The following is a 16,682-nucleotide window of genomic DNA, read 5'->3' on the forward strand; positions in this document are numbered from 1 at the left end:
TAACGTGGCGAAACTATGGTATAATGTTGTACTTGGTTCCCATTAAAACCCATTAAGCGCATATATGACCTATACAGCATCACCGGTTACAGGGTGGCACTTTATTCTGAAATGCGTTACCGGAAGCTCTACATATGAGTGTGGGTAGCTTGCCGCGGGTCAGTGACGCCATCTTGAAATCGTCCCGACCAGAGAGAGGAGGAGACGGACTTCGGGGGGGGAGCAGCTCGTCCTGAACGCGACCGTTCGCTCCACGGATTAACGGCAGCTTTGCGGGTTATTGCTGACATACGATCGTGTTTCCGCTCGTTCATCCAAGTGAATCGGACGGGGGGAAGGTTGTTTGGCCCACTTTGGTGGAGGGTAAAGACCGCGGAGGGAGCCTCTTAATCGGTTGTTTCCCCCGTTGGAGCGGACGGAGCTCCGGTTGTCGCCGCCGGACTGTCGGATGAAACCGAGGCTACCCCACGGAATATAACAACAGCGAGACAGGGAGATCCGAAACGCGCATTAGCAACGCTGTTTGAGGCGTTCAAAGCGATGCGACAGAGCTTTTTTTTGTCGGGGGAGAAGTTTGATTGCAGAGCGGAGTGCGCTTGATTTCCAGTCCGATGGATGGTCGCCCTGCCCGGCTGTGGCTCGGCTCTCTGCTCCGCTCGTCTGATAATAACAGGTCAAACAGCAGGAGGCTCAGGTGAACGTCTGTTCATAGCAATGCTGCAGGCATGGCAAGTACATGACAGCCCGGGCTCCAGCGCCAACAAGTCGCCCTCCACTGCTCGTCTGTAAACCTGGACATCCCTCCAACCATCCCTCCTCTTCTTCACCCCCTCCTCTTCCTCCCTCCTTCTGTTTTTTTTTTTTTTTTTGGACTAGTACCTGGAATATTTTGGATTAAGACTCAATATTGACATGTCCTTTTTTGCAGAGACAGTTCTCTCTGGAGCAGCAAGACATTTAATTTGACTCTTGAATTTGAGATTTTTCTTCTCTTTTTTTTTTGTTTGTTTTTGTTTTTATTCTCTTTCTAGTCAGAGGATCAGATTCGGATGGAAAATGGGAGACGCCACCAAACTGGCCTTCGCCGTGTTCCTCATCTCCTGCTCTTCAGGTGTGTTGGAGGGTTATTGTCAGCTGTGGAGAATCCACTGTGATGGTTGCCGTTATCTCTGCAGAGTGCAATGCATAGCCTGTTGTTATCCGTGGAGAATGCAGGTGTTGAAATGCATTGTAGTGAGCCCAAAACGAGGCATGGGGACCTCAAGGGGGCTTCTAGCGTGACGGGGGACAGGTGTTATCCTTTTCTCTTTTGCAGCCCATTCTTTAACAATGTGTATTATAACACTGTAATTGCCAAACCTCTTCACAGCAGAGTAATTCTCAGGCTTTTTTGCTGGAGAATGTTCCTCGGGTCCTGGTTCCCGGGGGTGGATGCATAATGAATGTCATCGGGGTCAGCGAGGTGCTGGTGTGCTGAGAAGGGTCAGGCCAGGACTGCAAAAGGCGGTTTTTCTTGTGTGGTCTTTTTTGTAATGGTTTAAAACACCTAAAGACATTTCTTTCTCTTCTTCACACGGATCGATACATGTGAAGTTTTTTCTCGATTGAATATTTCTGTAAGAAAGACGATCTCATTGTCACATCAGTTTAAAGCATTTAATGTTAAAAGCTTTCGCTTTTATACAAATGATTAAGTTCCCAGTCCGTGGGTTTGATTTTCCCAGTGGTGGGTGCTGTCCTGAACCCTCCATGAGACCGTCTCCCCTCCCGGAACACCAGAACTACATACGGGGCCGACGTGCACAGTTCCTCTACTGGGTCAACAAAGCCGTATAACAAGTCATCACCTGCCAGGAAGGTGACGATTAGTGAACCTGCAGCTTTTAACTTGTATCCGTTGGCGACCGGATTGTGATTGACAGGAGGCAAACTCCGGCGTTGTACCCGTTGAAAGATTAATTTGTTAAAGAAAACTCAAATCTGACCCGGAGGCAGTTTTTTGTTCCTATTGTAGTTTATAAGCAGAAATTACTATAAATAAAAGGGATTGTTTTCTCTGCTTCATTGCTGTGGCTGACCTTGCTTATAAAATACCCAGTGTACATATATAACAATCGTTCCAATTATGGCTTAACGAATACAAAAGGTTAAATAACATCTCAGCGGTATAGGCCTATGCAGTCACTCCTCGGGTGTCTGAGCCTTTCAGTAGAAATTAAAAGGCTGCTCGAATACGGTAATAGGAGTGTAAGCCAGGTCTTTATTGCAGTGCAGCAGGTGATTATTCCACTGGCTCGTTAGTGTCTGAAGTGGGTAAATTAATGGTTCTTTCTTGAGGTGGAATAATAATCCTCTGTGAAATCCACGCTGAATTGGCAGTCAAAGACGACACCAAGAAAGCCCTGATAATAGCAGGGCACTCAGCCCAGAGTGGTTTTATTTGATGGGGCCTCATGCAATCTACTAAAATACTCAAGGTAACATTGTATTCAAAAAGTTCACAATGTGGACGACTGTTTGTAAGAACTGTAGTTGTTTGACATCATCTGAAGCAACAGTTTTCTTTTTTATTTAGTTCAAATTAAATCCAGCAGTGAGCTAAAACATTTTCCCTGATACGATGATGTGAAAGGAGCTTTAACAATGGACGTAAAATTAATAAGCAACAGTTGTGATGGATTAGTTGTTGCTGCAAGTCAAAATGTGTTTCAGCCCCAGAGATGCATTTTAAACTGAATGTGGACTTTGTAATTATTTTTCAATACATTTTAGAGACCAAACAATTAGGTGATGGACAAAGCATTTGGCAGATTAAGCACTGATTAATTAATTGATATTTGCAACAAACGCTGTGCTGAATGTCATTTATTTTTACATTTGAAGCCTCCGTCATTATTTTTTGTTATGGTGGTTATATAAAAATAATTTACAGTGCTCGTCATTAAAAAAAAAGTGAATATGGTTCCATTAAAGTTGTTATTGTAACCAGTAGTAATCAGCACCAGAGAGACTGTGAGAGCTGGTTGGGGTGAAGTTTTTAGGGTTTTTCCAGTATGGATGTCAGTGTTTAGATCAGCCATGGAGTCAGCGAGCAGTTTCAAGTCAGCTAGATATGATCAAGTCTTACTATTTCCTCCATTTGCTGCATAAACACTCGCTCGGGATTTAACATAATAGATGTTTGCTTGATCCTCAGTAACAGAAGTGTACGGTAGCAGTGGCTCTAAGGCTGCCACTACCTCCTCAGCCTCCTCTGCTTCCGTTTCACCTACAATCAACACAAATACCTCCGTGTAGCATCAGTAACCTCCTCCTGGCTACCTCGCCAAATTATGGAACATCCACTTACTGTATAGACTTGCAGAAAGTACAGTAGTTAGTTCCAAGTGTGGACTAGATTGTTCAGAAGATAGAAACCAAAAAAACCAAACATTCAGTACAGGTGTTTCAATTTAAACTCCACGTCCCACAATGCTCTAGTTGGATGTTCTCACACCAGAGGATTTATATTCTACAATTAAGTGCTTTGTTGATTTAGTATCACCGATGAACAGATCAACCAACCAGCCAGAATGTAAACCTGCACCAAACTCTTTTATGCACAGAGGGAAAGTTTAAGTATTTGTCCATTGTTATTGTAGTCATGTGGGGTCAAAGTCATTAGGGAAGGGATAATGTGTTTTTCCTACTGTCTTAATGACAAATACAAAAGTACAATCATAAACTTCAATCATATACTTTAAATATTAAACACTATTATTTACTACTGTGTAGCATTATATTCATACTGCCTCTTTAATGTGACAGAACTTACACAATAATACATATAATAGTGTAAACCTTACATCGTACTGTGTTCAGCTCTGCATAGTTAGCAGTTGTAGCACACTTAAAGTTACACTTACACTTAAAGTGAGACAGTTTTTGGTTAAAAGCTGCTGTTAAATCCAACTTCTCCTTCACTGACCTGCAGCCAGGCTGCAGTAGCACCAATCACCTGAGTGATGCGTACCTGCTGCTGCATTCAACACAGCTGCCCCTGATTAGGGATCAGTTTCACCATGAGATCTCATCCACGTTTACATGTTGATGCATTCATTCCCTTACATCAGTGACCTGGCGTACATGATGCATTCGCTTGCTATATGCGCTTCATGGGATTTCCTTTACAGGGTTTCTGGATATTTCTGAATATTCAAAGTTGCCTCATAATTTAGCTTAAAGACCAGACATGACTGGCTTTTGTAATGTGCTGTTATTTTTGGAATAGAGAGTGTCCGTGTTTGCACACACACACACAAAAAAGGCATAGACGTGAAATTTGAGCCGGTTGCAGGTTGCATTCAGCAGCTGCCCAGTGTTTTGATCCATGCTGGCATGTGTAAATGCTGCTGTAACACATGGTGGGTCAAGGTTGTCTGCCAACGTGTTGATGTGACAGGATAGTAGATGGGCTTCTTGTGTAAGTTCTGCTGCTGGGGGGGGGGGGGGGGGGGGGGGGGGGCGAGTTTGACAAGCACCCCTTCTGCCGAGCTGGAAAGTGACATTTTAAGGATAATGCGACACCGCAGTGGGCGGATGTTGAACCCGGGTCATGTGTTTGAAATGCGATCTCTGCCTTAGATCTCATGTGAGCTTATGCTGCAAATAGGTAAATATTTACCGTGCTGGCTCATGAGTTATGGCACGTTGGGATCCAGTCAGATTTAACGTGAATAAGAGAAGAGGAACTCAGCGGTGATTAAGAATGATACGTGGTGAATGTGTGTCAACACATAATAACCCATATGATCAATCATAGCCACGCTATCACAGTCACTTATGCACACTAGAAGCAGGCCATATCTGCTCTATGTGCTGGATAACAGCAATATTTGACATGAGCGTTTCACCCCGTGACCGTCTCATTTGTCCTAATGAGTGTTAATCGGTCTAAGTTGGAGCAACAAGACCTAACAAGAGTAATCCACCGCTGGCTGCAGAGGTCACACCTCAGTGTAAATGTCATGTTTTGCTTGTAATTTGGGGGCAAACGGCAGTTTAGATCTCTGCGAGTATCCTCCGTGGAGACTGATGGATGGATAAGTCAAATGGAGTGCTTTGTCTTCACATTTAGCCCCCCCTTTCTGTTCACTGCAGCAGTTTCACGCAGTCATTGATCCTCTCGCACACCAGTGTAAGGTTACATCAATTTGGTGAGGATGAAGCCTCTCTGTTTTTTTGTTTTTTTAAATCCTCAGCAGCACAACAGATCTGATGATTCATTTTCAGCTCTGCTACACCTCAAACTCAACTTGAAACGGTATCTTACCTCAGTCATCGACTCTGCATCCTGTCCCGTTCAACTGGGGGGAAACTAACATTTACCAGTTGCATTAACTGGGAGAACTGGTTGACTCCCCAAAAGAGACATTTTCCTCCCAACACGCAGTTAATTATCAGATTATTTTCATGAAATTCTACTTTATAGTTTGCACTTGTCTACTGGGCTTTGGAAGAATCGATTATCGTGTTTCAGTCATTCCAATGCAACATAGTTGTTCTTGGCACAAATCTCCCTTTTCCAGGAAAAGTTAATCATTAGTTTAAAACCTTCGACCTAGAAACACCATCTCCAGTTATTAAGAAGCTGAAACTCTGAGTTATTGTCATGATTATACTTGAACCGAAGTGTGGAGGGTGAACTTCCATTCCAAAAAAATGTAAACAGATTTGCTTAAAATTAGTTTTTGTTGTGTTGCTTAAGGCTATATTTTCTGTCTGCAAAATATAAACACACAGACCGGCTTTCAAAAGTACAAAAGTGGTAGAAAATGTGACCTTAAATCTGGGTTATTTAACACACACAAGGTCTGCAAACACTGAAACCTTCTAGTGTGCCTAAACCTCCATCCTGAACCACCCTGGCCTTCTGCTGCAGAGTTCTGGGTGTCTGCTGGAGCGGTCAGAGGCTCTGTCCCATTTTCCTCCCCCCTATCTATTTCTTATATGTTCTGTTGCATTATGCATTAGGCTCCAAAAGCACAGGTGTATTAGTCAAGGCCAGATGTAGCCTCGATTTCCCATCGGGCCCAACTAGTCGGACCGCCTCCTTCCAGGGCCGTGTATCATTCCGTGCTTTAACATCATAAAAACAAAGGACTGCACTCAAAAAGCAGCATGGTGCCGGATCAGGGAGGGAGGGGGGATTATGACCCCTCTAAATTTAGACCGCGGCCAGGTGTTTTGCGAGCAACACGGATGGTTTTTAGGTGTATTTGTGGAACGTCTCGTTCCTGCCGTGGAAAATGAACCTTGTAGGAATCCGTGTGTGCACACAGTGTTGGCAGTTGCTCTGAGGGAACTGATGGTTCAATGCTTTAAAGCGACGTTTTTATCAGGTGGAAGTCAATAATAATAATCCACCCAAAAAAGTACTTTGGAGCTCACTATCGATCCACACAACAGAGCCAAGGCTTTCTCTGCAAACAGAATGGTACATTTTGATGAGCCGCCGTCGACTTGTCTCCATTATTTTGCAGGAGAAATGCGTTAATGAATCCAGACAGATGTGTAGGTGACCTTTTGTAAAGTTCAGCTATGATCACTATTTTCTGTTTTCTTTCAATGAACTACACTGACAATAACTTGACTTTGAGTCCCTTGATTGATGATGCTTATCATGTGTGAAAGGCCTGGCAGGTAACCTTTTAAAAGTTACACAATGATGTATTCACGGGCCCAAGGCCTCTTAAAACACACATAAACGACCTATCTAAACTTTCACTGCAATTAAGAATCATCAAAACACCATAATTGCTACTGAGGGGATTTTCATCGGCAGCAGCGATGTTTGAACCTGCTCCCGGTGTCACGGGGCTGCGTTTTGCCACACAGGACAATGCACTGGAAGAGCAGCATGGTTAGCTTAAGTACAGAGAGGAAACCGTTTGAAAGGAAGTTTTCCGAGGCTGATGTCATCTGATGCAATAAATCGTGTCAAAGCAAATGCAAGGGATTATTTGCAAATGCTGTGAAACTTTTTTAATCATAGGTGTGGAAGGGCCAGTGAAGGGACTAAAATAACATATTTAATTCAGCTTTCACCTCCGTGGGGGAAGGCAGAGGTGTCTGCTGGGAATGAGTTTGAGCTACGCTGTCCCTGCTGCTTATTATTCTTGCAGAATACTGTAGCCATAGAACTTGATCACGTGATCATCAGACTCTTTTGCACCTTTAAACAGTCTCGATTGCTGATGTTTACTTTCTGTGGTCACTACATGACTGTATCTGATGAATTGTGCCGTTGCAGCAGACCGGTTTCCGAGTCCACCCGGAAACCAGGAGGTCACATGTGCGACACGCTGCGGGCATTCATCCTGTTAGCGCCTTCGCCCTTGAGCAAAAACTCCAACCTGCTCAGCTTATTGGAAGTCACGCCAGATAAGAGCATCAGCTAAAAGCCTAAAATGTAAATGCAGGCCGACCGCACCTCAATAATGGGAAGTCGATGAATCGCCCCTGTAACCATTACTGAGTCAAATTAAATCAAATGATAGGGAAGATGGTCAATCCACGTTGGAAAAAAAACAACAGCATCACCTTTAATGTGTCATCTTTGAGATATTTGGTGATTAACTTGAGCTATTGGAGTCCCAGGATATAGATATACTTTAATAGCTTTTTGCATAAAACTATTCATATATACGGGACTATTTTATCTTAGTCTAGACCTCTTGATGTGTCGGTACCCCAGAGAACGGTCCAGAACAGTCCTTTACTGTAATTAATGCATCCTGCAGATGTTGCTTTATGTGCTTGGGAGAGTTTCAGTCTAGACAGGCCGGCTGCTCAGACGGAGAGGCCCTGCTTTGATCCTTGATTAAAAACTGCGAGCTGTACATTCATCATGCTCTTGTTTCAGGCTCTCTCGAGGGTCTTCGCCTGCTTTACGCCCTCCTTCCTCCTCCTCCTCCTCCGCGCCTTCCTCTGTGTCATGCCGACATCCCTCGCTGTCAAGAAGGTCGCTCTAACCTCTTATCACCAAACCACTAAAGGGTAATGGTGTCTCGGGCGCTCGGCGGGGGCCGGCGTGAGCGCTGTTTGCTCGTGATATTGTGGGTTTGTTATCCGGCCATTATTGTTGCTGTCACTTCGTGTTACTATCTGATAAACCTCAAAATGGCATTTAGGATGCATTGAGCAGCAGCCATGCGAACGGCTGAAACATCAACAGGTCTTTAGTCCGACGTTTGTTCTCCTCTGATCAACACACGGAGGAATACGCTGTTTTTTTTTAAATATAAGGCTCTTCAGTGTGTTTTGACACAAGCTACTCACTTGTATCTGAATTTCCAGTGAGGTGCAGAGAGGATTTGTTCAGTCTTGAAACTCTTGGTCAGTTGACAAGTTTTTCTTCCAAGGCTGTATTGACGGGAAAGAGAGTTTTGAAATGTCAGCAGCAGTGCCTGGTAATCACTGAGTCATCATTGGTATTGATAAACACAACTATTAAACCCTGCAGATATTAGGAAGGGAGTGGAATTCTTAACTGACTGCACCTGTAATCTAATCTCAATTAAAAATAGACGAGTGTTGTTTTAGTTTGGCTGCGAGGGGCCTCGTGACCGGTATGTGTCATTAGTTTACACTAAATATAAAGACAGGAGTCAGCGAGGTCGTCTGATGCCTGGACTCATGAAAGAGGGGGATTTATTGACTTCCATCCTTTATTGGTGTGTCTTGTACATACGTGAAGCTGCAAACAGAGAGCGTAATTGAACGGCATGTCTTGCGGGGGCCACGTGAGATGACTCAGAATGGGCGGCGTCATTGGTTGCACGCAGCAGCAGCAGCCCGTGATCCGGCGCGGGGGTTAACCTTGACCGTGAGAGAGTGAGTTTCTCTGGGTTCAATGAGACTTTTCTCTCTCGCATGATATCATATTTTGGTTACACTGACACCACTGGTATTTGCAGCATGAATGGTGATATTGTTTTTAAAGGTTTTATTGTAAGCCTGCATTGCCTTGTGATGGCTGCTTGAAGCACACTCAATAGCTCTACAGCAGTGGATTCTGGGAAATCTGTCTTACTGAACTGGACTGGATTCACAAAGGACCAAGCATATATATTTTATATATATATATGTATATGTATATATATATATATATATATATATATGTGTGTGTTATGTTTTATGGAATTAATTGAAATGTCATGCCGCTGGCTTTGTGATATCACAATATCACGGCAAACTGGATACCTGGTTCAGCTTTAAGCCCGAATGGCACTTAACACACCCTTCACATAAATCCAAACAGTTCAAGTGCAGAGGGGGTCGGTGGGGGGGATTTTGCAAATCCTCATGCAGCACCCTGCGAGAGATAACGAGGAGTTTTAAGTTGCTTGTGCTGTTAAGAATGTAAGGAATGCTGTGGATGACTGCAGCCCATTAGGCCCAGGGACACAGGATATGTGCTCCTTGTGCAAACGGCACAGTCGTGGATTCATGGCAGGGGGGGGGGGGGGGGGGGTGGGCGCTCTCCTGACCTGTCCGGCAACCGGCCCCATCAGTGCTAATTGAGGCGGGGACCAACGGGTGTTTGTCGCTCGGGCATACCAGCGGGGATTAAAGGGATTGGATTCAGTTGCTGAGTGCTGTGGTTTTTAATGCCCACCCCCCCGCCATGCCCCCCCCTAGCCATGGAAAGACTGCACTCTTTGTGACCAGTTCACCCGAGCCAACCCGACCACCCCTGCCATGTCACGACACCATCTGATGGAGCATTAATGTAGCACTCCAGCAAGAAGCAGGCTCTTCTGTAAAACGACGTCTACTGTAAAGTAGTGTCTGGCTGTGAGCGTCTGTCCTCAGACTGTTACCTCTCTATTCATCCAGCCTCGGCAACAAGATCACCGCTCTCTCTGGAGAAAGTAGGAAATTATACAGCGTTGACACATTTTCCACTAAAATCCATCATTTCATCCAAAGAGTTAAACATCTGTCGGAACCATCTGTACTTATTATTTTCCCTACATCTCCTCCTATAATACTTATGCTGATTATTATTTTTATTATCAGATACTCAGGCTGATAAAGAGCATCCCAAAAGCAGTGATTTAAGCACTGTGGCTAACTTTCTGATCAAACTTGTGCAGTGGGATTTGAGAATCCGCTGCCAGCTCTAAGATAAGGTAACCTCATTGTTGGCAAGTGGTCTCCCATGCTGCCCCTGGGTCCCGGATGCCTGTGATAGTAGAAAACGGCTATAAATGATGGAAAAGCAGCCAGGAGGTGCCCTCAAGGCAAGTGGTGGGATGCATTTCTAACATGCTGTGTGTTTCTTGCCATCCGGACAAAGTCATCCGCTTGCCCCATCCCCGTGACCCAAGTCAGTGAACGTAGGATTCATCTGTTTACGGAGCCACCTTTATATAATATTAAAAATATTTGTTGCGTGAACCCGACATCCCCTCGAAGCCATGTCAAATCTTTCCCTCACACAGTCTAAAATTGATATTCTCAGGATTTATGGAAGCCTTTTTCCAGACATTTTCACTGCTTTTATTTAGTTGGTGCTAAGGTGTTAACTCTGCTATGATTAGAAGATTTCTGCTAAATGTATGCGGTTATTCACATGTGCAAAAGCCGTATTTAGTTGTGAGTTGAGCCGGTGATGTGGGGGAGGAGTGTCAAGTTGCATCAGAAGCAACGACAAGTGTTGATGTAAGGCCATGAGGCCGGCTCTGCAGACGTCATTTTGACCCCTGACCTCAGCCTAACGTCACCACTCACAATCGCACATATTCCCACACAAACCAACGCCCCGGACAACCATACATCACCTCGAATCTACTTCATCTGTGCCTGGACGCAGATGATAAGTTGATCCTTGGAACAAATTCCATCATAACGAACAATCCCTGCTCCTGGCAGGCACACAAAAAAAGCCTTGATGAATGAGTTGTTTACCTACTTGGGTGCATGCAGTGCCGAGTGCAGGCCCGGCCCGCCAAAACGCCTTTTCATTATGAGGCTGCAGCGCAGAGTGCAGCCCAGGCTGCCCCTGTGACCAGTCATGGAGAGGAAATTGGACATTAGTTGTCAGGCAAAACATGCCTGATGGACAGCTCTTGATACTGTACTGTCGCCTTTTTTTAACTTTAACCACCTGAAGTCATTACTGCCAATGTGGCTGGAAGAGATAATAACAGAGATTGGATGAATCATCGTGGTGTTAAGACAACTGGCAATGGAGACAAGCCAAATATACATTGATATAAAGATAAACAGTACGTGTTTAAACCTGCTTTCTGGCAGATGTTTTCCGCTTATAGTCGGTGTTGAGGAACCAAACTGTTTTGCTTTCCTGACTCCCAAGCCCATGGATTCCTAAATTAATCAGACACTTTATCTGTTTCTCCAGCCAGCTTTAGAGTACAGAGAACAAAACCCCCGGGCGTTGGCTGGCGAGCCGCCAAAGAGTCTTAGTCGACATTTCTCCAACGTTTGGCAGGTGGTTGGTGGTCATTTCCCACCCAGCATGCACCTCACTGACCTGGCCGCGGATCAGACCAGAACCATGGCTGCTGCGTGGCTCAACGCTGTAGGCCTCTCGCTCTGCCACTAAAAGAGACATGTGCTAAAACACAGGATCTGATGGAGATCTCCCTCCTGATTCTTGTTTTCTATCGCAAAGTCTGGCTTGTATTTGGGATGGAAGTGGTGCTTGAGTGAGTGCATGTCGTTTGACAGAAAGTGAATTTGTGCCAGCTCGGACTACTTACTGTCTCGTGAAAATAAATGCTTGCAGGAGATTTGCTCATGGTCATAATTCACAATTGGAAAAATACAGTGGGTCAGACCTATAATGCAGTATTTCAGTGCCTATATGATATGTGAACATGTTTCTCAGGCTAATGAAGAGTTTAAAATGTTCTTTGACATGTTTGGAGGATGGATGACTGTCTCAGTTATAATTAAGTCTAACTCAGGAATTTAATACCTCAACCAGACTTCCAGGAATATGTTGCTTCTTCTCATTGCTGCACAGCCGTGTTACTGCCGATACTATTTCTGTTTGTTGCTTGATTTTACACCAAAACACAAACACAATAGTAGTTATAGTAGTATAGTTAGTAATAATTAGATATTTCATGCAGGATCTAATAACTTCTACATGTAATAGAACTATATTAATACAACATAATCCGAATTTGGTTGCAGGAAAGTGAAAACTAGAAATTCAGGCTGCCCCATTCTGCTAACTTTAACTTGGCTTAATCACGACAGCCTTTGCAGCTTGTTTCCTATAATTTCGTTTATTTTCCGTGGCATTGCTGTGAATTTGTACACCACAATTGAACCTTCAAATCAATCTCACTGATACTTTTCCTTGTTGAAGCTCCAGGTGAACGGGGCCAGCAGGAGCTTGGCTATCTGTCAGCCTTTCGGGTCTATCGCAGCGCATCTCGCTATCAAAGAGGGAAGCATCGACTTGTGCCTTGTCTTGCTCTCTGTGTCTGGCTGCAACGCTCACATTCAGCCTCTCAGATCTGCCTCTACCTAACATGACCTCTTGGCCGCCATACAAAAGATTGAATTTTCAAAGCCGGTATCGGATAATCAGTAATCTCCAGTTGCAGCATCTCCGCCAACTTCACAATCTTATCCATCTTCACATTACTCTTTCTAGTGAATCACATCCCATACGTGCAGTCTAATTGTTCTTTAACAAACAGGTCTATTCGCCTTATCAGATAGTTCTGTGGTTGCAGGACAATCTTGCAACCTTACAGTTGATTTCTTGCAAGTTCTTAATCGCAGTGCAAAGGAGCATCAGCTAAATGCCCAAAAATGTCAAATTTAAAACGTCATATTGTATTTCCAGAGCCACAAGGCAACTAGTGAGGGGTGGGGAAGGAGGGTGGGGGCAGGCGAGGAGCAGTTTTTTCCAAAAAGCCCCAGTGGATTGAGAAGTGGGTCGGGTGTTTAGACGTTCTGCAGGGGAGGCATTGCAGAAATGTCCGCAGATAAAGTAGGTCGTGGTTAACCTTGATAAATCTGCTGTATGGCTGCAAGAGAGAAAGGAGCGCCTATCAAATGTTATACGGTGAATTTCTCTTCACCAGAAGAAAGGAAATGGCGGAGGCGGGGAAAACACGCATTCTTTAAGGTGCTGTAATGGTTTGACTGATTGTGCTTCTCGCTGTGATGCAAATGTACATCTTTTGATGAAGTAAAGGACAAACAAGGCTTTCATTTTTAATGGGGCGATAATTTAAAACAGCACAAAAACTCTGGTTCGTGTGGCCTCTCAATCAGCCATTATCATCAACTAACTAGACATGATGATTCAGCTAAATGGCTTTTAGCCCTTAATTGTCCACCCTTTTGTTTGCATTTCTTCTTTTGTTGTTTTCACTCTTTAATTTTGTTCCTTTAGTGCGTAATGAATTAAATATACATAACGAGCACACCATCGGCAAGAAAAGCGACCTTGCATTATGGGCAAGCTGCTCCGGTCGCGACGTTATTCTTTCTGATCTTTCTCTCCCACGAACCTTATTACGGCAAACGAAGCGAGCCACTCATGTTTGACATTTCCACGCGTGAAAACTCTTGGAGACAAAGCGGCTTCTCTCTTTATTGCCTGGATGTGTGCATGTGGGTGGAAGCCCTATTGTATGTCCTTGCACAATCGCTTGTGTAGGCTCTGACATTATCCGCTTTAGTGAACTCCGAGCTGCGACTTAGTCAGAAGATTGATTTTCTGCTTTATATCCTTCATATCCGCCATACTGTCGGGTAGCTCCTGGCCACCTTTGGCACACGGCTCTATAGGCAGCCGGCCTGTATTGTCACCTCATTTCAGAGAAGTGATTGATTTGAGCTCATAATGGCTGTATTTACAGCGAGGCACTGTATTTGCAGTTCACATAGCTCGTTCTCACAGTGTTCTACCTGAACGGAGGCGTTATTAAAGGAGCTGTCGAGGTGTTGCAGCTTGACTTCTCTGACTAGAACAAAGACGGCAGGCGTTATCTCTTGCTTTTATACATTTGCATAATGTCCTATTTAGAAAAAACATCAGTTAACTGCCAATTATCACGATCTTTGCTTCGCTTAGGTGTGTATTCATTATAGGAAAACATGTTTTGCCTCTGCATAACTTAAACAACAGGTAGATTCAGTGCTTTGGACATCATAAGTGTGACAGTGGAAAGAGAACTTTTATTATATTACAGATTTTAGTGACAAACTGAAATGTAAATAAACCCAAAGACTATCTGGTCCTTTTGTTACTTCACCTTGGATGTATTTACATCTGATCTCTAGCAACGGTATTAGTTTCACCTGTTTTCTGTTAACTTAACCTGCAATATTATGAGTTGCTCATACTTCCTGCTGCATTCATTTTTAAATCACTCCCGAGTAAAATGGAAATGCCGACGCCAAGCGACTCCATGTAGCGTCCGTGGGGATCGGCGCTAGCACGTCTAATGCTGCTACACCAGAAGTGGCTAATGAGCTAACCTTCCGCTTTACCTTCCGCATGCCTCTCCGTAATTATCGCCTCGGCTCCCACGAGGGCCGGTGGAGGGAGCGGTGCATTCATTTCCATCCAGGAAGAGGAGAACGAGGAGAAACCAGGCACCATACAATGGACACTTAAACTGCTGAAGGGCCTGATGGAGTGGATGCATTTACCAAACACAGCCAGAGATGGTTTTAGACAAAGCCGTTGCATGCATCAGTGTGGCGGCACCAGAGTAGGTTGTTTGAGGACAGGATCTTCCGAGGGAAACATCAAACCCTGCTTTATCTTTTGTTGCCTTCAGGTGATCTGTGGGTGGAGGCGAGCAACACGGCATGATGGGATATCTGGAGACTCACTAATCAAGAGTTCAATGCAGTGTTTATATTTCACAATTCTCTTAAGGGTGTTTTTTTTTTAGTTGATGCAGACATCGAATGACTTGTTTTTTCCCACAAGCAGATATAATATTCCTTTTGTATTTACTTGTGATATTTTTAGCTCCTTGTCTACATGCAATTTCATCCTCACATATATATATATATATATATATATATATATATATATATATATATATATATTATTATTTTTGTTCTTTTCCTTCCTATGAACTGTACATTTTGCTTTGGGCTCTTTTTTCCTCTTCTCTCCCTTTGCTTCAGCCATTTGCTCTCCAACACACGGGCAACAGTTGCACCTGTTGCTGTGAAATAGTTTGAGGCTTTATGGGAAATGGATTTAACGAGAGAAAGTGCTGTCAGCGCTGCTAAGAGGCGGAGTGACCTCTCCTGCCAGTGAAATAGCCACTCTCCTCGGTCTTCCATCTGCAGCTGTTAATGTCGGTGAAAAGAGACCTGCAGCGCTGCACAGCCCGGGCTGACATTACCTCGCGTTTCTGAAGCAGCCATTTTATTGAGAGATAGATTATTCTTCTAAGGGTGACGTCCATTATCGAAGCAAAGCCCTAATTTCAGCAGGCTACGCTGAGTGGAGGCGCAGTCACGGAGGACACTTCTCCTCTGCCACGTTATTTCAAGGAGAAGTCAATAAGGAGCACATCAATCGGAGCATTATTCTGTATTTGTCACACATTTCTCCGTTAAATGATGGCGCACTTTTGAAACGTTAAAAGCAACAATAAATAAAAAAGCTGGTAAGGTCAACAGTGCAAATCCACGCAGGCTGGAAAAATGGGAATTTAAAATGAATAACACGCCTTTAAATACATAAGAGAGCCTATTTGTGAAACAGAATAGTTCTGGAAACGGCCCTGATGTCTGCAGAGGAGGGTTTCCTTTTTTTTTTTTGGCGAGCCCTAAGTAGATCACAAATCTCCGTAATCGCACATTACAACCCAAATTACAGCATTTAAGACCTCAGACACAAAAATGATATGATGGACATTAAAAGTTTTCCTGAACTAACTAAATTTTACTAGACACACATTACACACCATTAAACACGTTGCAGGATTAGAGCTGCAGGCAGAGAACGGTGCGTGACTTTGCAGACCTTTTTACATTCATCAGCCTGAGGAGGTTCATAAGCATTTTACACTCACACGGCCGTCAGTTTGCAGCTTGTGATTGGGGAGTACAAGTACTTACACTTTCACTCTAGTAGTAGTAGTAGTTTTGAGTACGATTAAGAGTACATGAGAACAGTATTAAACCCGATACTGGTATCAGTGCAATCCCCACATTTTCAGCAGAAATGTCTTCAGTGGAAAAAGAAAAAATATATCACCTTGATAAGTACCGGATATTGGCAATGCACTTTGAATTCCAGATGAATGAGAGTGAACAATAAGCAGTAAAAACCTACTTATTGCACCTTCGAGAGCACAAACAAAATAATCCCTAGGAAGCCGTCCCGGTTTCCTGTTAGCCTGAACCGTTTGGCTCGCAGTGCTTTGGAAGCAAGCAAACGGCGGCTGACTACCTTCAGTCTTGTCAGCAGTCTAAACCGGACCAGCTCTCTGACAGGTGACGAGAGGCGGCGGCAGCAACGCTAAACTGACAAGCTGTCATGCAGGATTTTTCCCTGGATATCGGTTTGCGGAAACCTGCTGCCTGTGTTCATCCGCAGGAAATCAGAGTCTCTTTTATTTTGGCGGGGAGGGAAGTCAATCTGCACCTGTCAGTTGTGTGAACAGAATGTTTGG

The 16,682-nt window shown here is 44.0% G+C and overlaps 1 protein-coding gene across 2 annotated transcripts in view; it reads left to right on the plus strand.

The window, feature by feature from the left end:
* Positions 1-226: 226 nt before the first annotated feature.
* The window catches only part of LOC311009898 (activin receptor type-2A-like), a 35,826-nt gene continuing 19,370 nt past the window's right edge, over positions 227-16,682 (plus strand). Inside the window, exon 1 of one of the 2 annotated variants that reach the window (XM_084004328.1) lies at positions 227-1,111. In XM_084004328.1, the coding sequence (XP_083860454.1) occupies positions 1,057-1,111 (55 nt within the window). In that variant the 5' untranslated portion in view covers positions 227-1,056. The remainder of the gene's footprint in view (positions 1,112-16,682) is intronic. The other variant, XM_084004329.1, reaches the window with a different exon arrangement.

The sequence above is a fragment of the Eutrigla gurnardus genome, assembly GCF_963514095.1.
Source record: "Eutrigla gurnardus genome assembly, chromosome: 24".
NCBI lineage: Eukaryota > Metazoa > Chordata > Actinopteri > Perciformes > Triglidae > Eutrigla > Eutrigla gurnardus.